This window comes from Manis pentadactyla, chromosome 10, assembly GCF_030020395.1.
Source record: "Manis pentadactyla isolate mManPen7 chromosome 10, mManPen7.hap1, whole genome shotgun sequence".
In the NCBI taxonomy this organism is placed as follows: domain Eukaryota; kingdom Metazoa; phylum Chordata; class Mammalia; order Pholidota; family Manidae; genus Manis; species Manis pentadactyla.
Genome location: NC_080028.1, coordinates 3,720,289 through 3,742,703, shown reverse-complemented (window position 1 = coordinate 3,742,703; position 22,415 = coordinate 3,720,289). Strand labels below are relative to the sequence as shown.

General features: G+C 61.2%; 1 protein-coding gene across 3 annotated transcripts in view; it reads right to left on the bottom strand.

Annotated features, from left to right (window-relative positions):
* Window positions 1-746: 746 nt before the first annotated feature.
* Window positions 747-22,415, bottom strand: part of WNT7B (Wnt family member 7B) — a 48,489-nt gene continuing 26,820 nt past the window's right edge. For 2 of the 3 annotated variants that reach the window (XM_036906598.2, XM_036906597.2), the window contains exons 3-4: window positions 8,720-8,991; window positions 747-3,447 (exon numbers count right to left, since the gene is read on the bottom strand). In XM_036906598.2, the coding sequence (XP_036762493.1) occupies window positions 2,968-3,447; window positions 8,720-8,991 (752 nt within the window). In that variant the 3' untranslated portion in view covers window positions 747-2,967. Of the gene's footprint in view, window positions 3,448-8,719; window positions 8,992-22,415 lie in introns of those variants that run through there. The other variant, XM_057486288.1, reaches the window with a different exon arrangement.

Here is a 22,415-nt window from a genome sequence, read left to right as displayed (position 1 = left end):
CGGTTCCGCCCGATGCCAGGCTGCCGGGACAGGGGGCAGTGGCCAAACCGGCCCCACCACATGCCTTCCGGCCCTCGGCAGGAATGCCATTCATCCTCCTGTGCTCGCACGGTTACCGCAGGTGGCGTGGAGGCCAGCCGGGCCTCCGGGGAGAGGCAGCAAGGCTTGGTGGCCAAGCAGGGGCTGTTGAACTCCCAGGGACCTCGGGCCACCTTCCCACGCCTGCAGAGGGCAAGGAGAGGGCCAGGGGACACCTGGGCCAAAACCCTTCAGACACAGCTGGGCAGACACCCGGGGACCCAGAGGCCAGCTGGGGCAGGAGGGGGGACACTCAGAGGGAGACAGAGCCAGGGCCTCCTGGCTGCGGGTGTCTCCCAGCTCCCGGGGGTCCCATTCTCCGGGGAGCAGCCCTCCCACAGCCCTGGGACTGGGCTCCAGCCCCAGCCGCACAGCCCTGCGTCTCTACAGCCCAACCCGGCTGCCCAGGGAGGCCCAGCCCCGACCAGGGGCCCAAAGCTGCCTGGGGGCAGGTGCGACTCAGGAGCCCACTTGGAACCTGGGCAAGTTATGAGGACGGGGGACCTGAGCTCAGGCCCGCCCAGCCCCCAGCAGAGAAGGCCGGAAGCCAGAGGGTGGGGGCATGTGAGGCCCAGAGGCGGGGCTTGTCCTCAGGGGGCGGTGCTTGCGGCCCCACCCCCAGGGGCGAGAGCTGCGCGGGCGTCGAGTGGGCTTCACACGCATTTGCTTCTCCGATTCCAGCTTTATTGGAGCCGGGCGCTCCCCTCCAGGGGAGGCCGGATAGCCCGTCAGAAACCCGCCAGCTCCTCTGAGTGGGGGCCCTGTAGGGACACTGCTGCCACCGCCCCTCTCACCCCAAGGAAAGGCTGCTGCTGACAGACTGTTAGGAAGGGTGGGGCCTCGGCGGGGGCGCCCGGCAGCCGAGGGACAGTGCGCATGACTCGGTGGCATCAGGGAGGGGCCCCAAGAGTCTGTTTCAAGCAGAAGGAGGAGCCTGGCTCAGGGACAGCACAGGGCCATCCCCGCCTCCAGTACCCAGTGTAGGTCACAATAATTTAAGACACTATAGACATTTTGACACTATATAACAATATAAGTTAACCAGGTTCCTTGGCAGAGGACGCTGGGCCTGTGGCCTTGGGCGTGTCCAGGGACCCAGGTAGGTAGGGTGGTGGGGCTGGGGGGCATTCACGGTGAAGCTCCCCGGACAGCAGCTAATGGAGTGTCCTGGCACCACTGGGGGCACACAGGGTGGACACCAGCACCAAGGCTCACACAGTGGCACTCACCCCAGGCTAATGTCCAGACCACTTGGCTGGTCAACTGCCCGAGGACACATCTCCACAGGTTTCTGCAAGGAAATCCCCTAGACTGGGGGCGGGTGGGACTGCACCAGAAGCCGGTTGCATGCCATCCTTTCTGGCAAATCACTTCCTCCATGCCTCAGTCTCCCCAGGGAGGGGTGGGATTGCTAACAGAGGACATGTCCAGCCCTGGGTACCAGGTTTCCACCTCTCCCCACCCCACACATAGTTTAGAACTGAGCAGGACCCCTTCTCATTCCCATCTCCCAGGTTTTGGGGTGAGTTGGACTTCAAGGGAGGGTCTGCATGGTACGGGGAGGTGTCTGGAGGGTAGCATCTGCTGGGACAGTAGGCAGGGTCCTGGCACAGTGAAGCCCCAGATCTGAGTTTTCTCAGCATTAGGGTCAGGGCAAGGAGCTGAGATGGTCAAGGAGACCCCCGGAGAAACCTCAGGGGCTGGGGTGCAGCCCCCAGAGGCTGGCAGCAGGGGGAGGGACACAGCCAGACTTCTCAGGCATGGGGCGCTTCATGCCATCCTGGGTGTCCCCAGGGCACATCCTCTGGGGTCAGGACGCCTGAGCCAAGGCGGGAGCCTCCCCTTGGGGATCTCTGGCCAGTGCTCAAGCCATCCCGGGCCTGTGAAAGAAGGCAAACACCCCGAACTGCACCCCACCCTCCAGCCCACCCCTGGCACAATGCTGTCCTGGGGGTTTTGTGAACTGGGGTGGGGAGGGGGGTGCCAGGCTGGAAGGGGGCTGGGAGGGGGACAGCATCAGGGAGGGGAAGCGACACTCTTGGAACCTGACACAGGTGACATTTTGATTTTTTGATACGATTTTCAAAAAGAAAGGAAGAGGGGCTGGAGGTCCCTGCCGATGGCCCCCCTCAGAGGCCTTCTTGGGGCCGTGTGGGCCACCCAGCGTCTGCCCTACTGCCCTGGGAACCTCACGCACTGCCACCTCCACCTGGGGCAGGGCCAGGAGGGGGCCGGGCACTGGGATGCTCCCGTGGGCCCCCAGGGGCCAGGAGAGGAAGCAGAGGGCAGCGAGGGGTGCCCGAACACGGAGGCCGTGGGGTTAGGACTGGTTAGCCTTAGCGCTAAGAATCCTATTCTGACACTAAGAAAACATAAATAATTTTGTCAGCATCTGTCCACACTGCCTGGGGCCCAGCAGCTGATGCAGCCTGGGAAACAGTCTTGCGTGGGCCGGCATGGCATTTCCATTTCTGTGCCACCAGGAGAGGGAGAGGGACACTCACAGTCTCGTCATTGCTTTGCTTTCCAGGATACATGTGCGTCCTTGAGATTCACTCTCCGGAGAACAGAAAAGGAATTCACTGTCCTCATCAAGGACGCCAGTGCCATTGGCCTCGCCCTCTCGGCTGGGTGGTGGGCACTGTTCTGTCCCGGGAAGTGATGGGAATGCTAGGAAGGAGCCCCGGGTGCCGGGGGTGGGGGAGCAGGGAGAAGGTGAAGGCCAGGTGGGAGCCCTCCTGCACCCAGAGCTCCCTCCCTCCCCAACTTCTGCCTACAGCCAGCTGCTGGCGAGCAGGGCGGGCAGAGGGCACGTGCAAAATTCCGCCAGCGGGGGGGGGGGGGGGGCTGCAGCCTCCACGCGGCTCACCTGCCGCGAAGCCTGGTGGCTCACTTGCAGGTGAAGACCTCCGTGCGCTCGCTGCACGTGTTGCACTTGACGAAGCAGCACCAGTGGAACTTGCAGTTGCACTGCCAGACTTTGGTGTACTGGTGGGTGTTGTAGCCACGACCGCAGCACATTGTGTCACAGCCGTCAGCCCCTGGCGAGGTGCGGTTGCACAGGCGACCCTGCGTGCCCACGCTGCCTGTGGCCGCGTCCTCCTCGCAGTAGTTGGGTGACTTCTCAATGTACACCAGGTCCGTCTCCATGGGCTTCTGGAAGCTGTGCAGCTGCTTGATGCGCAGGAAGGTGGGCTGCCGCAGGCGGCTGGCCCGTACCACCTCCACCTGCACGGCCACGTTGTACTTCTCTTTGAGCAGGTGGCCCACCTCGCGGAACTTGGGCAGCGTGGTCCAGCACGTCTTGGTGGTGCACGAGCCTGACACGCCGTGGCACTTGCACTCCAGCTTCATGCGCTCCTCCAGGACCTGCCAATGACAGAGCAGGGACTCAGCGTGGGGGTGGCGGGGCCCAGGTGCCACCTGGTTCCCACCTGCTCCCACTTCCAGCCTGCCCTGGAACCAGCAATGCCTCCCCCCACGCATATATGTATCCCCTTCTCTGAGCCTCAGTATTCTCATCCATTCAAGGGGGCTGCTGCCTGTAGGTCCCCACTGCAGAGGACCTTGTGAGGGTCCAGCCAGAATGTTCAGAACTTGGTAGAGCTTGGCATACAGGAACCCTCAGCCTGCTTGGAGGGCAGGGGAAGTTGCGTGGGGCCGGCATGGCAGACATGTTCTGCTAAGTTCTCACCCTTCAGGGAGCTGTGGGTCAAAGCACCCATGAGGACTCAGTGGCTTGGGGGGCCAGGGGACTTACTGAAGGTTGCAGGGTAGCAGGTAAGGAGGAGGTACCACAGGGTGGTAGCAGGACAGGCAACAGCAGGTGCCTAACAAGTGGGGATCCCCTCCCCTCTCTCTCCCATGCACCCTGCCCTTGTGCCTGATATAGGGCCTGGCATGCAGCTGGCACTTAATAAATGGCTGTCTGATGAAAGCCTGCTGTGTGCATGGAGCTCTGTGCATGGCTGCTGAAGGATAGAGGCGGGTGGATGGACGGGAGGCGAGCGCACAGGTCAGCGAGGCCCAGGGGTGCTGTCTGCCAGGAAGCCGGGCCCTGACCACATTGTTCTTTCTCCCAGCTCCGAGGCCCGCGGTGGGTGCAGCCGTGTGTTTTCCTTGGGCCTCCTCCGTGGCCCCGGAAGGCCGATTCCCAGAGCCAGCCCTGACCCCAGGTACTCATTTACCCAGATCGAAAGGGCCCTGCCAGCCGGGCCTGATTAAAGATAGGGAATCATTAGCTGCCGCCCTGAGGCTGCAGAAGGGCCATTTGTCAGCTGTCTGGGCTCCTGCTGGCCTCAGTTCAGTGGCCCAGCCCTGAAAGAACTTGGCCACTCTTGCACACTAGGCCCAAACCCCAGCCCTGGACCAGACAAGGAGACTCACAACAAATGAATGAATGAATGAGAGAGAGATTGCACAGGACCCACTCCTGCACCACTTTCCCTGACGCAGGGCCTCTGGGGCTCAGCCCAGTGTGAGAAACAGGGAAGGAAACTAACACCCCAAATGGCAAAGTGCAGGGGCTGTAAGCCCTCAAGGGGGTGAGGGTGCCTAGATGGGGGACTTCCTGGAGGAGGGGGTGCCCACACCAGGTGTGGATAGAGGAGCAGATGCTCATTAGACAAAGGAGGGCTGTTCTGGAAGGGGCGTGTCACCAGCAAGGTCTGGGGCTGTCACCATCACCACTAAGGAAAGACTTGGCCCCAGTGAACATCACGTGGGTGCTGGCTGGGCCCTGAGGCTGGTGGCCTGGATTTGAGGGTGGGGTTCTCTGCACCTGCGTGGATGACATCCTGGGGGGTGGGGGTGAAAGGGAGAAGTGGGGAAAAGGAAAGGGGAGGGCCCCAGTCTCTGGAGGAGAGAATGGGGTCCAGGGCTGGGAATACTCAGAACTGAAATCACAGGGTGATGGGGCATCTAGGTGGCAGTCATGGGCCAGAAGTCTGGTCTGGGAGTCTGGGTAAAGGGGGGAACCCCACCAGGGAAAGCATGTCTGGGGCTCCTCTCTCCCTCCTGCCCTTTGCACCTCTCCCGTCCATCCTCCTTTCTCACCCCTGCCCTGTGCTCATCTTTGATTGGACCCGCCCCTCCCCAGAAAGCCCTTCCATCCACTAACCTGCCTTTCAAGGCCTGGAAGCTTCTTCTCCTGCCTGAACACACTGCCTGCCAAGTAGACCAGGAGCTGACCAGACAGATGCCCCTCCAAGTGCCCGGCTTTGGGGGCGGCTCCCTGGAGGCTCCTCCCCAGACAGCTGTGATGCCTGAGACCTGGCAGGGGCACGCAGGCCAGGCAGCCAGGCTCACTTGCTATCAGTGCTACGGGTGCCCACCCCTTGTTCCGAGCACCTCCCATCAGCTCCCGTCTCCCTGTCCTCATCAGGGCCCCGCAGCCCAGCCTCTACCTGCCTGCCCTCTGCCCACCCACACGGGGACGTTCAGACCCAGCACAGCCGGGGAACAGTAGGCAGATGAAGCCATTTGGGCAGCTGTTTGCAGAGCCAAACGCTGCATCTTCGCTTGGCCAGGGGCCCCAGGCCTGAGCCTCTCTTGGGAAGTGACCGCAGGATTCAAGAATGTGCCGTTTCCATCTCCAGCGCCCTAGAGATAAGCACGACAGTGATGGTGGTGCCAGCCCTGCTGCCCCAAGAGACCACCTGGGAGGGTGCAGGTGACCCAGCCCTGCGCAGAGGAGCTGGGGATTGAGTGGGGCCCTCCCCCAGGTCCTGGCTTCCCCTTATCCAGGTAGTGTGGGAGTGGACTGGGGGCTTCAGGAAAGGGTCCACCTGGTGTTTTTTCTGGAATAAGGGTATGGCCCACACTCCGAGAACAGTGCTCAGTTACAGTCAGGCTGGGGGAGTCATGGCGTGCTGGTGCCAATGGAGGGCACTTCACACACCACCAGGGCAACAGCACTGGGCAGGCGTCTCTGGGCCTGGGCCATGCAAGGAGGTGCCCCACACCCTCTTCTGTGATCCTGTGATTCCTCTCACCTCGGGGCCCTTGGTGGTAGCCTGACCTCTCCCTGGGGGTTCAGGGCCCTGGGAGACACAACCCATGTCTGCCCCACCTTCTGCCCCAGGGCCACAGTGTGAAATGGCCATGGTCACCAAGCGAGGCTATTCCATTAGCACACCAGGCCATGATGGAGAGACTGTGGCCGCGGGGGCCCAGCCTGGCCAGCAGCTGCTCAGCTGGGGACTTGGCATAAGTCGCCCATCCCTGCAGCCTGTGTTTTCTTCCAGACACTGGAAATTCTATGCCCCCGGGGGAAGAACCAGCTTGGACCTTAGCCAAGGTCAGGTAAGGGCTGTGCCCAGCTAACGAGGTTCCCACCCCCGAGCTCCAGTGCTGGGGATACTTGCCAGCCATGGCTTCGGCCCTCCTACCACTGAGGAGCCCAGAACCTTCCTGACAAGAGCTCCCAGGCCTTCCCAGCCGGGCAGGCTCCTGGCTGTCCTGCTGCTCCTGCCCCGAAAAGGGGGGAGCACACAGCAGAGGCGGAACCGCCAGCAGACACTGGCCACTTACACTCGCACAGCCACAGGGGATGCCTCACACACAGGCACCACGTGGCGGCTCAGTGGGGCCACACAGCCCGCGAGAGGGCTTGTCTACCAGAAGCGGGCAGTGAGTGGGTCTCCAGGCTCAGCCCACCTGACCCGTCCCACTAGGGATGCAGTGGGCTGAAGAGTGAGCCCCGAGAACGCATGTCCACTCGGAACCTTACTCGGAATGTGAGGTCTCCGCAGGTGTCCTTAGGGTAAGGCGCACAACAAGGCTACCCTGTACCAGGAGGCGCCCTAAATCCAAGGACGCGTGTCCTTTTAAGAGACAAAGGAGGAGAAAACACAGACGCAGAGATGATGGCCACGTGGAGACAGAGGTGGAGCCTGGCTGATGAGGCCACAAGCCCAGGAGCGCCTGGGGCCACCCTGGAGCAAGCCGCCAGCCTCCTCGCCCGCCCTGCCACCCTGAGCTGGGCGGTGGCCTCACTGCACTGCACGTGTGGCCCGAGGCCCCTCCGCCCACCCCAGGGCCCACCCCCGTGCCCACGTGTTGTGCTGGTCTCCCCGCCCCTCCCTGCATCTCTGCTGGGTGCTTCACTCTGCCGCTCCCTGGGGCCCCCCTGTCCTCGTGTGTAGCGTGGGGATGGTGAGACCTTCCTCTCAGGGCCTAAGCTGCTGCAGAAGCTCAAGGGGTGATGATTCTGTTAAGAGCCCAGCCGCGCCTCTTCCTCCAGGGAGCCCTCCCAACGCCTCCAGGTAAGCGACCTGCACCTTCCTCTGCCCCATCACAGCACGATGGAGGTCTGCCTGTGCCTGCAGAGTGGTGCCTACACGCTGTTGGTGAGAACTTGGAGGCAGTGATGCTTCACTCATTCCTTCACCCATCCATTCACTCATTCCTTCCTCGTTCACTTGACAATTTCATAACCACCTGCTGCGTGGCAACCTCTGTGTCTACAAGATCAAGTTGACTCCTCGGCCTGGCGTTCAAGCCTGTTCGGGCAGCCCCTGCTTACTTCTCAGGAGCGCTGCCCGCCCCTCGTGCCCTGCCCCAGTGTGCCCGAGCCATCCACAGCTCCTTCTGCCTCTGCTCTGCTCAGCCCTGGCATGTCCTGGAAGGCTCCCTTGGACATGGCCTCCTCCGGGAGGCTTCTGCTCCCTCCCTCGGGCCCCCAGGCCCCCACTGTCCCACAGCACGGTCCCCATCTCCTCACGTGAACCCAGCGGGTGCCGTGGCAGCTCTGACAGCTGGGACCGGGTCTCACTCCTCCTTGCCCCCCTGCCAGCCTAGCACCCGGCACAGAGAAGGGGCAGGGGGCATTTGCTGAGTGAATGAGTGAGCAACCGGAGGCCTCAGCTATGGTCCCTGGGGCCCAGGACGATTTTGGGTCCTCTTTGCCTGGAAAGGCACGCCTGTCCCCCGCCCGGGGAACCCCACAGGCCCTGGTGCTCTGGGCGCAGGCCCCAAGCCGGGGGCCAGACCCAGAGCAGCGTTTCGCTCTGCTGGACGCCCTATCGCGGGCCATCTTGCCGCCGTGGCAGGCGCCCCTCCCAGCCCACTATCTGGGGCACTCATCTCCCTGCGGCGGGACGGGGCTGGCCCTGACTTCCTCCCGGGGTACCCCTGCCTGGATGCCCGCTGTCATCACGCACCACACCGCACCTCACCCCATGCGTGAAGCTGGCTGCCCCTTGAGAGCCCCCAGCTTGCAGGTCCCCCTTCCTCAGGTGCTCCTGCCTCCTGGGTCATCCCTACCTCTGGTCTCCCATGGCAAGCCTGACCAAAGGCCACCTCCTCCAGGAAGCTTTCCTTGGTATTGACCCCTTTAGACCAGGGCAGTGACGTGGGACTGTGGTCCCCAGACCACCCCCAGCACTCAGCCCCTGTCTCAGCCCCACCACCACGAGCACATCACTTCACCACTCCCAGCCTCCACCTTCCCACCGCTAGAATGGGACCGGTAAGGCCTGCCCCCTTGGAGCTGCGGGCAGTCGGAGGAGACAGGCGCACCCAGCGCCCCACTGCACACCCGAGGGGGTGCGGGCACCAGCCCCCCACACTGGGCACGGCTCAGGGAGGTCGAGACCCTGGTGGCGCAGCAGCCTCGCGCGCCCCGGGCCGCCCGCCCTACCTTCCTGCCGGCCTCGTTGTTGTGCAGGTTCATGAGGCGCCGCGCGCTCTTCTTGATCTCCCGGGCGTCCACGAAGCGCCGGGAGAAGTCGATGCCGTAGCGCACGTCCGCAGAGCAGCCGCCCCACTTCCAGCCCTCGGCCTGGTTGTAGTAACCCTGCTTCTCGCGGTCGCACCCACAGTTGCTCAGGTTGCCCTGGCTGCAGGCGGCGGTGACAGCGTGGGCCACGCCGGCCGCGGTGATGGCGTAGGTGAAGGCGGCCTCACGGCTCCCTGCGGGGAGGGGAGGGTGTGGGCGGTGAGGCCCCCGGGTCCCAGCCCCTGGGCTCAGGGCACTCCGGGCTGGGCTGGGTCCTGCTGCTGGCGGGCTGTGCAACCCTGGTCTCAGCACTTGCCCTCTCTGATGGAACCCACCTTGCAGGGCTGTAGTGAAGACAGTGCCTAGTACACAGTGGGCACTCAGTGTGTGCCATGGCTCCGCCATCAGCAGGTAAGACCATTGTCAATTTCCCTCCCTGTCCAAGACACCAGCCTCCTAAACCTGGAGAGAGCACGGGGGGGGCCCCTGGGAGGAGGCATGCTGCTCTGCGCCCCAGCTCCTCCCCTCTGCCACCATTTGTGCTGACCCCCATGGGGGGAAGGAGCCCCACCCCACCAGCCGGGTGCCAGGCAGAAGCACGCAGCTCAGAGCCCCCACCCCGGGCTTTTTGTGGCCTCCTTCCTCCGAGCCACACACACTGGCCTCCTGGGCCTCCCTCTCCTCCAACGTCCCAGCCCGGCTCGGAGGCCCCCAAACTGCCCGGCTCAAGGCCAGTCCTCCCAGCCTCCCCCACTCCCAGCCACAGCCAGGGGGCCCAAACGGCAGCTCCGGGCACCTCCGCCCTGTGCCTTCGCTCACGGCCGAAGCTGGGAGGGGCAGGCCCGCAGTCCCAGCTCCCGTGGGAACCGCCAGCATCCTCGTCCCTCCGGCCCCGTCCCCCAGCCTCCACCTGGAACAATGACTCTGTCCTTCTGGCTGCTCACCTGCTCCAGGATGGTTCCTGGCTTTTTTCATGGAATTCCCTCTCCCCTTCATGCCCAAATATGAATGACATTCAAGGTTGGTTCCTCTTCCAATGCCTCTTCCAGGCAGCCCTCCCAGACCTCTAGCCGAAGAGGAGCCCTGGCTGCCCTACCTCTCTGACCTGAACCTCTCATTGCACTTGACACTGTCCACCTGGTCAGCCCTATGGCTGGGACTCCCTGGTTCTGTGCAGGTCCCAAGCCCCCCTAGAGGGGCAGGTCCTGTTCTAATTCTTTATTTTCCACAGCCCCCAGCCAGGCCCTGTGCATCCTGCCATCCCCTCTCACCTATCCCAAGAGCTGGGAGGTTCCCCGTGGGCCCGGGCCAGGTCTGCCTGGTCCCCAGCACCTGACACTGGGGGCAAGGGGCTCAGCGATGCTGCGTGGACCAACACCAGCCTCCATCCGGCGAGGGGGGATCTCAGTGCCTGTCTCAGCAATGGGGCACGGCCTGGCGGGCAGCCAAGGCGGGCAGGGCCCGTGCGGTTAGGTGGATGCAGCTGGAGGCCCACCCCGGAACCTCTGTGCCCGTGACCCGAAAGCGCCAGCAGGCCCCTTAGTGTACCTGGCTGCTGTCCCTGTTAACGGGGACTGGGGTGACCAGTACTGACTGCATGCCCAGCCTCCTGCCGGGCCCTGGCTGCGTGCACCTCCACCTACCAACTGCTCCCTGCCATCTCTCCAGCCGGGGTGAGGACCAGGATGGGAACTGCTGGTCGGAGAGGCCCGGCACAGAGGGATTTTTCCCTGTCACGGAGGGGCCCCAGCTTCCTGGGAACTTGGTCCTCTGAGAAGAGCTGAGGGGGAGGCAGCGTCGGGCGTCCCTCCCTCCCCAGCGAATCAGGGTCTGCACAGGGCACAGGCTGGCCACTGCCTTCCCGGGCCAGCCTCCCCTCCCCTCCGGGCCCTTCCTCCCCTCTCCCCCAGGGTCAGTTCACCACCCAAGAGCTCTGACCGCACAACCCCAGGATGGCTCAGGGCTCCACGCCCCAGGCCCCGCCCTGAGAAGCTGCCCCTCGGAGCGTAGAGGAGCCCCAGGCCCTGCCCCACAGCCAGCCAGCTGGGAGCTCCCAGACACACACGGGCACAGAGAGGACCCGGGAGTTGGCCTCCCAGCTAGCCATCAGATCAAGACGATCTAAGGGCAGTCAGGTGGGTGCAAAGTGGGTTACCGAACTCCCAGCTGTCCGTGTTGCCCAAGCCCAGCGGGGCCTGCCTACAGGCTCACACACACGGACACACGCAGGCCTGCACGGCAGGAGAGGGGGCAGTAGACTCCTTTCCAGGAGGAGAGGACCACAGACCTCTGTGAGAAGGGCACAGGAGGTCATGGAACCCCAAAGGATGTCCCCACCTCCCTCTGTGAGTGGTGGAGTCAGGGAAGGCTTCCTGAAGGAGGTGACATCTTAAGTAAAATAAGTCCTACAAGTGCAATCGAATTCCCTATGAATCTGTGTGAGTGTGTAGTGTCTTAGTGTGAGTGTGTAAATGGTGTGTGTATGTGTGTGTGTGGTGGGTGTATGCACTCCTGGCAGTGGGCACAGCAGGAGCAAAGGTGCAGAGACCTGAAACAGTTTGGGGATTCTGGCGTTGAAGTGTGAGACCAAGTAGTAGGAAAAGAGGCAGCCGAGGTCTGGGGAAGCCGGATGGGTTGGCCAGAGGTGCCCCACGAGGCAATGTCACTGCCCGTGCAGGTGCCAGGGCCAGGTGCTGGGGGGCTCAGGTTTGGGGGCTCACTCTGGCTGCACGAGAGGCGGGGATTACAGGACTGCTTAGAGAACAGATCGGCAGGGCTGTGCTCACACCGCGCCATCGCTCGCTCACCACCACACCACTGTTGCTCGCTTGGCAGCTCTCCCGCGGCGCCGGGCGCCCTGCAGCCTCCACAGGCGTCCCCTCACTCTCACAGCAGCGTCAGAGGCAGGTCTCGCTATCAGCCCTACCTCCCAGACAAGGAGACTGACGCCCCGGGATGTTATAAGACAGGCGTTGCTGCCAGAGCAGGGTTTGAACCCAGGCAAGGGAATCCAACCCCAGAGAGGCAGACAGAGGGATTCAGAACCTAGGGCTCAGGTCACTGGAGGTCATCCTGCCCCAGCTTGACGCCTTTGCAGCTACACTGGGCAGGAGGGGACAGGAGGGGGCGAGAGAAGAGGTCTGCAGAGCCCCCTTGGGGAGGAGATGCTGTGTCTGGACCCTCTAACATGGGGCCCACGGGGTCTAGCTGGCAGGTGGTCGCTGGGCAGGAGCCCTCAGGAGGTGGAGCTGGCCTGGAGCAGGCATGTCACCAGCCGGGCACCACCGTGGCGGGGTGGCAGAGGGGGGTAGGTATCTCAGCTGCTTGCGCAATCACACCAAGAGGCTGGGCCAGGGAGTCAAAAGTCCCACAGGCAAGCCCTGCCCGAGCGAGGATGCCGTGGGCGGTCCCTGGAGGCCCTGTGCCCTCCTCTTGCCAACAAGAGCCAGAGGGGGGCCGCCCATGCCCTGCTGTCCCGAAGCCCCCAAGCAGGCCCATGGGCCCTGGCCTGGGCCTGTGCATTTGGAGAACCCGGAAAGCTGCCCGTCAGGGCTTCCTGCCGCCCTGCTCCCACCTGGCTGTGCCCCACAGGGTGCAGACTCTCGGTTACTCACCAGTTACTCACCCATGGAGCCGCCACTCCCGCTAATTCCTTTTTTATTTGGTTTTAATGTGCCAAACCCTCTGTCTCGCCATGGAGACAGGGGGAGGCGAACGGTGAGAGCAGGAGTTTGGGGAAAGTCAAGGAGGATGACAGGAGGCCCTGGGGGGGGGGGGCACAGGCATCCCCACTCTGCACGCGCACCTTATTTAATTCTCAAGAGAGTGTGGGGACAGTGGCCTCATCTTACAGACCCGGACACTGGCTTGGGAGGACTTGTGCTCGAGCATGGATGTGGGAGACAGTCCCTGCCCCAAATTATCCCTGGACCGTCTGACCAGTGCCCGGAGCCCTGCCTGCATGCCCTCTGCCAGGTGAGAAGGGGCGAGTGCGTGGGTTTACAAAGAGGCCCCTCAAACCCACGGGCCTAGCTGAGCAGCCACTGGTGGCTCCTCAGGCCGCTGAGATGACCCAAAGCCCCCGAGGCCTGATGCCACCATCCTCACCACCATTTCCTGAAGCCAAGCTTAGCCAGCCTGAACATCTGGCCCACGTGTGGGCACCAGCACATCACTACTCTTGAGCAGAGCGGCCTGCTCCCCACTGCCCGCCCTGGTGGGCCCTGGCCCTCACTCTGCCTGCAACACCTGCCCGTGCTCCCATGTGTCTGTGGCTCCCGCAGGCTCTGAATCCAGCTGGGGCGTCCCTGCCCCGGGAAGCCCTGTCAGACTGCAGTGCCCTCCTCTGGGCTCTTGCCAGGTGCCCCACGGGCTGCAGGGGGTGGTGGGTGGCACCCAAGCCTGCCTCCTTTGTGTACCCACAACCCAAGGCCCCCAAGCCCAGCACAGGAGCAGCTCTAGGGCCGGTGCTCTGCCACAACCCCATGAACTAGTTCCCCCCAGGAGACCAGTCTCACTGACGGGACCACAGCCTGGAGGTGGGGAGGGCTTTGCTCCAGCTGGTGGCCACAGCGGCCCTCTGAGCTCAGCTGCTGTTCCTGGCGTGCCTGGTGGTGGGGGCAGCGGTTTGGGTGAAGGCCATATGGATGGTCTTTTGGGGCACACTGTGGTCTTAGGAGCCTACAGGCCCCTCTTGGGGTCCAGAGCCCACCCCAGCATAGATCTGCGCCCTCAGATGCTGCCACCAGTGGTGGCATCCGGCAGTATCCCTGGAGAATGTCGGAGACAGGCAGGGAGGCCACACGTTGGCCACCCAGACCCCACAGCCCTCCCAGCCCCGGGGGGCTCCCTGAGCACTCCAGCCCTGAGGCAAGGCCCCCTGTTTCCAGGATGGTCCGTCTCTGGCATCCAGCAGGTCAAGGCAAGGACTGTTAGCCCCCCAGGACTGAGGTTCCAGGAAAGCAGAGAGGGGGCTGCCGGGAGACCCAGGGTGGAACAGGCAGGAGAGTGCTGCACCCGGAGCCTCGCACCTGCCACGTGGCCCCAGGCAAACCCGAAGCCCTCTCTGAGCCTGCGTCTCTATTTGCCAAGTGGTCTTGCAATCTTCACCCCACCCCGCAGCCCCAGAGGCAGCTCTGAGGGCAAACAGAACATACGGGCATCACCCTTGCTGTCACCAAATGGCAACCTGGCCAGGGAGGACTGGGTACAGAGCAGGGCTTCCAGGACAGGCCCAGGTCTTACTGTGGGCTCACCTGGAGCCTCCCTCCTGGGGCTGACCCAGTCAGCCTGGCCGAGCGGCCCCTGCTATGCATATTCTGGATACACAAAATCTGGGCAAATCCAGAGGCAGAGGCTTCAGAAACCATTGACAAACGGGTTAACTGAGGCACCAACCTGCTCGGGGACCATGCAGCTATGCTCTCTCCTTCCAATAGGTTATTCAAACTCAATGCCCTCTTGCCCTGCCGGGCTCCAGGCTCAGAGGGAGTAGACACAGCCCCCGCTCAGCTCTGTGCCCTTGGCAGTGCCAGCCAGACTCTGAAGCCCAGGGATAAGGGCCTGTCCGAGGCAGCAGAAGCTAGTCCACCCTGCCATTCCCTCACCTTGGCCCTGAAGGATGTTGAGGACCAGGCAGATCTTTGTGAGCAGCTCCCAAAGGGGACCAATGGGCCTCCCAAGTGAAACAGGAGGCTGGACAGAATGGAGCTCCCCCTCCCCAGGGAATGCCTGCCCCCCTCATGCCCCAGCACACCCCCTCACTGTCCCCTCAAAGTTACCTGCCACTTCTTAGCATCTGCAGAGTGCCCCCACACTATTTTTGGAAAGCCATAAAAAACTGTAACTAAGCTCATAATGACCCAGTTAACTGCAGGCCTGGGGAGGCAGGGTCGGAAAGGCACTAGGTTCCCTCTTGGAAGGGGAGCTGGGGATCGGGAACCTCCATGCTGGGGGCCATCTGGCACCACCCCTCTGTTCCCAACAAAGAGGCTGAGGTCCAGACAGGGGTAGTACACTGCCCAGGGTCACACAGCAGCTCGGAAAGTGGGGTCATGCAGACCGGACCTTCTGAAGTGACTGAGGTGAGGCCTGGGGACCACACGTGGTCCTGGGGGGAGGCTTAGAGTTTGACACCTGGACTTCAAATCAAGACCCTAAAATCGGCCAGTTGGGTGACTATGGACCAGTCAAGGGGCCAGAGGGGGGCCAGCTTGGCCCCAGCACACAGAAGGCAGCTGAACTGAGCTTCACACCCACACGTGACACACATCAGACATGGGGTCTCTAGGGGTGGACACGTGTTTGGGCATCCGTGTGTAAACCTCTGCATGTGTCCCTGTGAATTGTCCCTGGGCAAATACCCGGGCTTATGCACAAATGCAGTTCCTATGGGTGCGAGCAAGCGTGTGCCCATGCACGTGCTCAACGTGGTTCAATTCATCCTGCCTCTTTGTCAGCCTGCACTTGCCCCTCTTTTTTTTTTTATTTTGGTATCGTTAATGTACAGTTACATGAGCAACATTATGGTTACTAGACTCCCCCTATTATCAAGTCCCCACCACATACCCCATTACAGTCACTGTCCATCAGCGTAGTAAGATGCTATAGAGTCACTACTGTCTTCTCTTTTATTTGCCCCTCTTTTTAAAAAATGGCATTTTCTGCAACTTAATAAATAAAAAGGCAAATAACCCAATTAAAAATGGGTAAAGTGTCCAAAGAGACATTTCTGCAGATAAGGTATAAAAACAGCCACTAAGCACACAAAAAGATGCTTGGCATCATTAGCCATCAAGGAAATGCAAGCCAAAACCACAATGACACACCACTTCACTGCCACTAGGATGGCTAAAATCAAAGAGAGACAATAACAAGTGTTGACAAGGATGTGGAGAATTCAGAAACTTCATACACTGCTGGGGGAAACATAGATGCTGCTCAGTTTGGTAGTTCCTCAAAAGGTTAAACAAAGATTTACTGTATGACCCAGCAATCCCCCTCTTAGCTATAGACACCAAAAAAAAAATGAAAACCTGTGTCCATATGAAAACGTGTACATAAATACTCACAGCAGCATCGTTCATGACAGCCCCAAAGTGGGACCCACCCAAATGGCCATCAACAATGCATGGGTAAACAACCCAAGGTCTATCCACACACTGGAAGAATCCTCAGCCATGAAAAGGAGGGACGCACTGGCACATGCTACAATGTGGGTGAACCCTGAAGACATCACACTAAGTGGAAGATGCCAGCCACAGAAGGTCACATATTGTATGATCCATTGACATGAAACTCCCAGAATAGGTAAATCCATAGAGACAAAAAGCAGACGAGTGTTTCCAAAGGCTGGGGGTTTGAAGGATGACAGCTAAGAGGTACAGGGTCTACTTTTGGGTGATGAAAAGTTCTAAAATTGATTGTGGTGATGATTGCACAACTCGGTGACTATACTAAAAACCACATACTTGTACACTTTAAATGAAAAAGTTATATAGTATGTGAATTATGTCTCAAAGTTGTCATAAAAAACATACTGAATTTGATGGTTTTCAGGGGATTGCATACAACTTGTCCAACTTGATTTAACCCCGTCCCCCACAAGGGCCCCACCTCCCAGTTAGGATGCTGAGCTCAGAGGAGGCAGGCAACTGGCCCGAGGTCACACAGCAAGACAGCCACAGTGCTGGGATCTGACTGGCGGCCCCAGGGTCATGCTCAGACCACTCCCCACCTGAGAGGACAAGGAAACTGCCTCCTGCTTCACTGAGCAGGCCTGGGACCCAGGCTTGTCTGTCAGCCGCCTTTCCTCACTGACACAGCTACCGTCCATGCATCTCCTCAAAAATGAGCACACACCCTCCTGGCCAAACCCCCAGGGTCCTGGGGGGGGAGCCCCTCTGCTCCCAGCCATCCCCAAGCCCAAGGCCAGGCACACAGAAGTTACTGGCCTATCAACAGCCCAGGAGGCCCCTGGGCTGGAGGAGCTTCACAGAGAGTGCACGGCCGTGGCAGGAACACAGACTGTGGATGGAGGGTGAGCAGTGAGGCCCTCTCAGGAAGGGATGCTGAAGGCACTTCCTGGATGATGAGAGGAGTGAGTCACACACAGGTGCCGGGAATGGTGTTAGGGCAGAGGGAACAGCAATGCTAAGGCCCTGAGGAGGGAATGGGTTGGATGCGTGGGCAGACCCAGCAGGGAGCACAAGGAGGTGAAGTGGGCCCCACCTTGTCAGCTTTGGGAGCTGTAGGGAGAACTCAGACTCTATTCTTAGAAGATGGGGAGCCTCAGAAGGGTCCTGCCATGACTAACATTGGAAAAGACCCTCTGGCTGATGGCCTGGTGGGAGCAGAAAGGCCCCCCAAGATCTGAGTAAGAAATGCTGATGGCCTGCCGGGTGGAGGAGGTGAAGATGGGCTGTGCTGAGGACACAGTCTGAGGATGAAGCCAATGAAATGGACAGGCGGACAGGTAAGGGGGTTTAGGAAAGGATGAGTCTGGGAGCCTCCTGATGGGGGACCTAGATGGCTGGCGGGGCCGTCACAAAGAGGCGTGGAGAGGATCGGGTCTGGGGGAAATCAAGGAGCTGCCTTGGCTGTAGGCAGTTTGCGTGGCCAGGAGACAGCAGAAGGGAGGTGAAGGCAGCCAGATAGTCAAGCTCTGCCGGGAGCCCCCCAGCCCTGCCCAGTCATATCACCAGGGGCCAACCCAGATGGAACTGGGATTCCTGGGGACCCTGGCTCAGCCCTTCACTCTCCCAGGCCTCAGTATCCCTGTGTAACAGGGGGGTGAGGCCAATGCAGTGGGTTCTGTACCCCGATAACAAGGAACTCTTGCCAGGTGACTCTCCCGAGGAGCAGGTCAGAACAGGGGCGCTGAGGCGGAGGTGGGGCAGGGGCAGGCCTGAGGCCTTGCCGGTGGGGATCTGCCAGCTGGTAAGCTCACCTGAGCCATTCCCAGCCTCTGGCCCCCCACAAACCTAGAGGGGGGTGGCAGAGGCCTGGCCCCCACCCCCAGTTTACATGTGGAGAGATCGGCCAGGGAGGCGAGGAGACACCCTCGGCCACTGGGCAGCTCCCGCTGTCGCCTAGCTGAGCGGGTGCAGTGTCCCTGCGCTTCTGGGGAGCACAGGAGATGGGGAGAGGGGCCCTAAGACCCAGGTGAGAGAGCAAGCCTGCTGGGACGCCCACATCCCCGCCTGGCCTCTTGGCCACAGCTTGGGCTCTGTCACAGGGCCTGGACGTGCAACGCCCTGCCTGGGTTTCATCCTGGGGCCCAGGCTAGGGTCCTGGTCAAGGCAGGGATGGTGGGTGTCAGGTGAGCCCAGAGATGCCTCCAGGCCTGGCTCAGCTCCAAATCCCTTTTTGCACAGCTGAAGAATCAGCAGCTCAGAGCCCTGGCCCACCAGAGCCCCACAGGCCTAAAGTCCCAGGCAGGGGCCCGGCCTAGACCACCTGGATTTGCTCATCATCCTGGCTGAGCCCAGTGATGGCTGGGCAGGTGGCCTCACAGCCCCACGCCTGCTTCTGCACCTGCTAAAGGAGGTGACAAGGGAAGGGTGCTGTGCAAGGCACAGCGGAGGGCTCCGAATAGCCGGAAACAGAAGTGCTTGCTGTGTGGGAGCCGCCTCTCCTGGAGCCCAGGGCCGGTCCAGGCCCCGGGCCCGCAGCAGGGGAATGCGTACCGCGTGCGCACGTGTCTGCTGCCCTCGCTCCGGCCCTCTCCTTCTGTCTGTCTGTCCCTCTCGGTCCCTCTGTCTCTCTCCAGCCCCATGCTTGCTCCCAGCTTGGTTCTGGCTGAGTTCTGGCTGAGTCAGTGTCTCCGCCTTAAGCACTTCCCTCCGTTGTCATAAACAGAACATTGGAAAGTCACGCCAGGTCCGAACATGCCAGCACCCCCGAGCGCCCGAGGCTTTGTTCTGACCCAGCGAGGCCCTCACCAGCCATGAGGCAGCCCGCCAAGTGGGTCATGCTCCAGGGGGCATGGGGTGGGGCAGGGGTATAGCAGGCCAGAGTGGGCAAAGCCTGGCCCAGGGTCACACAGCAAGGTGCTGGATGGGCTGGTGCCCCAGGGTCTGAGTCCTGAACTGGGCTAGACTCCCAGGAGCATCCACCCCTGCTCTGAGCTCTGAGGGGGCTGGGAAGGCCTCTCCTGCAGCCCAGCTTCCAGCAGCCTTTCTTAGGGAGGCCAGCCTCGGACAGCTGGCCCTCGTGAACGCTCCCGTGGCCAGGCTTGCGGCAATATTAGCAACTGCCCTTGTGTGTGGGCGCCTGGTGCCAGAGCCCCTTCTTCCCCAGTGCCATCCTGTGTACCGCCCACCCCCCAGCCAGCACCGGCATCTGGACCCTGCAGAGGCACAACCCAAAGTGTTGGGTTCAGATCTCTAGCTTTCAACAGTGTGTCACCTTGGGCAAGTCATTAGCCTCCTGTGAGCCTGTCTCCCCATATGTGACATGTGGACACAAGAACCTGGAATGAGGCCACAAGAAGGGCCCAGCCACATGGCCCTGGGAGAGAGCTGCAGTCATAAAAGAAATGACTCTCTCAAAAATGGGGTCAGGAGGCATCAGACCTGTAGGTGGGCTGAGGTCCAGGCCGGGCCTTGCGCCTCGGAGTCAGGCCTGCCCACCCTGTGGTCTGCATCCCACCTCAGGAACCAGAGCCCAGAACCCTGGGGCCCTTGCCCATGGAGCCCTTGGGCAGGACCAGAGGGCAGGCCCTGAGGAAGCAGAGGGGCTGTCTGCCCCTCACTCTGAGGAGAGACTCCCCAAGTCCTGGTGCAGTCCTGGTACCAGCCTCAGCCCCTGGTAGGGGTGGGTAGACTGAGACCTGGGAGCATGAATCTGTCCCCAAGGCTGCCCCGTGGGGCGCCAGCAGCTGGCCCAAGTGGGGTCCACATCCCACAGCATCCTCTCCCCCTCAGGACCCCACCCCTATCCCACAGCCTGTCCTATCTACCAGTGCCTTGCCAGGGCGGGTGGAAACTTCCCATCCTGGACCAGTTCCAAGTGGCTTTGATGGCTTGGTGGGAGGACCGGACCACCGCCCAGGCCCAGAACCCAGCTGGTCAAAGGCACACTGACCTTCACTCGGGATCTGTGCTACCCACTGGAAGGTCACATGTGGCTCGAGTGAGACTTCTGAGTCACCTGGGGAACCACGCCTCACAGGTGTGAGCTGGCCTCTGTGAGGGGACAGACTCAGGCACCTGGAAAAGCCGGGCCTCATTGTGTCTGAGCCGAGGGCATGCGCAGGCGGCTTTGTCTCCAGGAAAGTCTGACTCTGACATCTGAGGCCCCAGTTGTCCCTAGTGTCACTGTTGCCTGGATCTGGAGCTTCAAAAAAGTCTGTGCTGCCACCTCAAGCTGGGCCCCAGGATGGGGCGAGGGTGGGGAGAGACCAGAACAGACAGGCAGAAGACGTGCATCTCTCAGAGCTGGGTCTGCATGCCCGGTGCAAGGCCAGCCCAGCCATGGAGGCCACCCAGTTGACGTCGCTCACCCTGGGTGCGAGGCTCCAAGAGCAGAGCTGGGCAGCCTTCACCCTGTGCCCTGTGCCACGACCGACCCACACAGCAGGCACTCGATGCGTGTGGGCTGAACAATAGGGGCCGCCACGGGAGTCACCCCCCAGCCCCGTACTGCCCAGGAAGCAGCTTGTGGTGAGTGAGCCTCCCTTCACTCTCAGAGCGCCCTGCCCCGAGCAGGAGGACAGTCTCCCGGGAGACAGCCAGATCTGGGTTCAAATGCCCACTCCGCCAGGGGGCAATCCTGGATGACTCACACCCCCTGGAAAACAGTGCCACCTGACCGAAGTCTCATGCGGGCCACATACGTCATGTTAAATTTTCTAGTAGCCACACAAAGAAAAGTGAAAACAACCAGGTGAACTGAATTTTAGTAACATTTTATTTAGCCAGTATGTCCAAACAACTATTTCAACATATAATCAACGTAATGATCATTCAAAAGCTATTTTACTTGCTTATTTCTTTTGAAGTCTTCAAAATGCACTGTGCGTCTTACACTTTCGACACATCTCAGTTTGCACACCACATATTTCAAGCGCTCTCCTGCCCCTGGACAATGCGGCCCTCGAGCCCTCATCCCTCCTGGGGACTGATGTCACACCTCCCCTGGGCCCAGGCTGCGAAGCCCCAGGCAGGTAGGTGCACAGGACCTGAGAGTCATCCCTTCTCCTCTGAGGCCCCTGCCGGTGCCAGACCTGGAAGCCTCAAGGGCCTCACCTCTCAGTCCCTGGGAGTTAAGTCACTTTGCCCCCTTGATTGTCCCAGAACCGAAGGCCTCTGCTGTACCCCTGCTGTGTGCGCCTGGTGGGCTCAGGGCTCCCAGTGAAAATCTCTCCCGCCAAGCAAGCTGGAGCAGAGTCAGGGGCACTGGCCGGCCTGGGCAGCCATGTGAGCCAGGATTAGGGGCAGCCCCTGTGCCTGCTCATGTCTGAGGCAGCTCATGATGGGCGGGACTCGTGTTCCATGGCAGCTTGGGGTAGGGGCGGCAGCCCCAGCGCACGCAGCTGCCCCTCCATATGCCCAGTACCAGTGGGTCCCAAGGAGTCCTGGGCTCAGGTGAGGGTGGGGCAGAGGCTGGTGGATGCCAGTGCACAGAGCGAAGTCCCTCTCCTGCTGAGAACCTTCCAGGCCTGCTGCGGGCCCTCCAGCCCTGCCCCCAGCCTCAGGCCTCCCCACCCTCTGGTTCACCCATGATGTTCCAATTCCTGGAAAATGCCATCTGCTTTCTGGCCTCTGGGCCTTTGTACATGCTGGAGCCCCCTTTCCTGCGTTTACCTCCAGGCTGGTCTGGATCACTCTGACCCTCCCTCAGGCCTCAACTTACACGTTCCCTGTCAGGGAAACCCTTACAACAATCCTGACTTAATTATGGTGCTGTTAGAAATGCTCTGCTTTGCTTGGGGTCACTGGGGGCCCCGAGTTTCTAACAGGCATCCCTGGAATATAAGGTTTACCCCCAACTCTCCTGTTGCCCCCCCCATGCCCCTGTCTTGCCCCATGACAGAGACAGCTGAAATGTGTACACGTTCACCCTCCCTAAGCTCATTTCCAGCTAACAGAAGAGATGGGTCAGCAGGAGCCTCAGCACAAGCCTCCCTCGACAGATGAGGAACTAGGCCTGGGGTGGGCTCAGGCAGCAGAGGGTGGAGGGAGGCCTAGTGTGGGTCCTGGCTCCCTGAAGGGAGCAGAGCAACTGGTACCCAGAAGGCCCCAGGACAAAGCCCGTGTGGGGCCATGATAAGAGAGAGCTACCTAATATGGTCAGTGAGCGCCCCGTCCCTGGAGGCATGCAAGCAGCAGCACCAGGTGCTAGGAAAGGGATTGGAACTTTGCACAGAAGTTGATTTGCCCCTCTAAGGGGTTTCCCTTAAGCTCTCAAGATTCAGGCATGGCCCAAGGTCACAGGCAAGGCCTGAAGGGGGCTGTCCCACCCACTCAGGCCCAGGCATTAGTTGGCCCGCTTGAGTGGCTTCTCCCACGTGTGCCCCCGGCTGCCTGCCAGCTCATGGCCCAGCTCCCATCCGATGCCCGGGGAGCCCGCATGCCTCTGCCCTGGACCGGCCCTGCTGCTTGGACCCCGGAGAAGC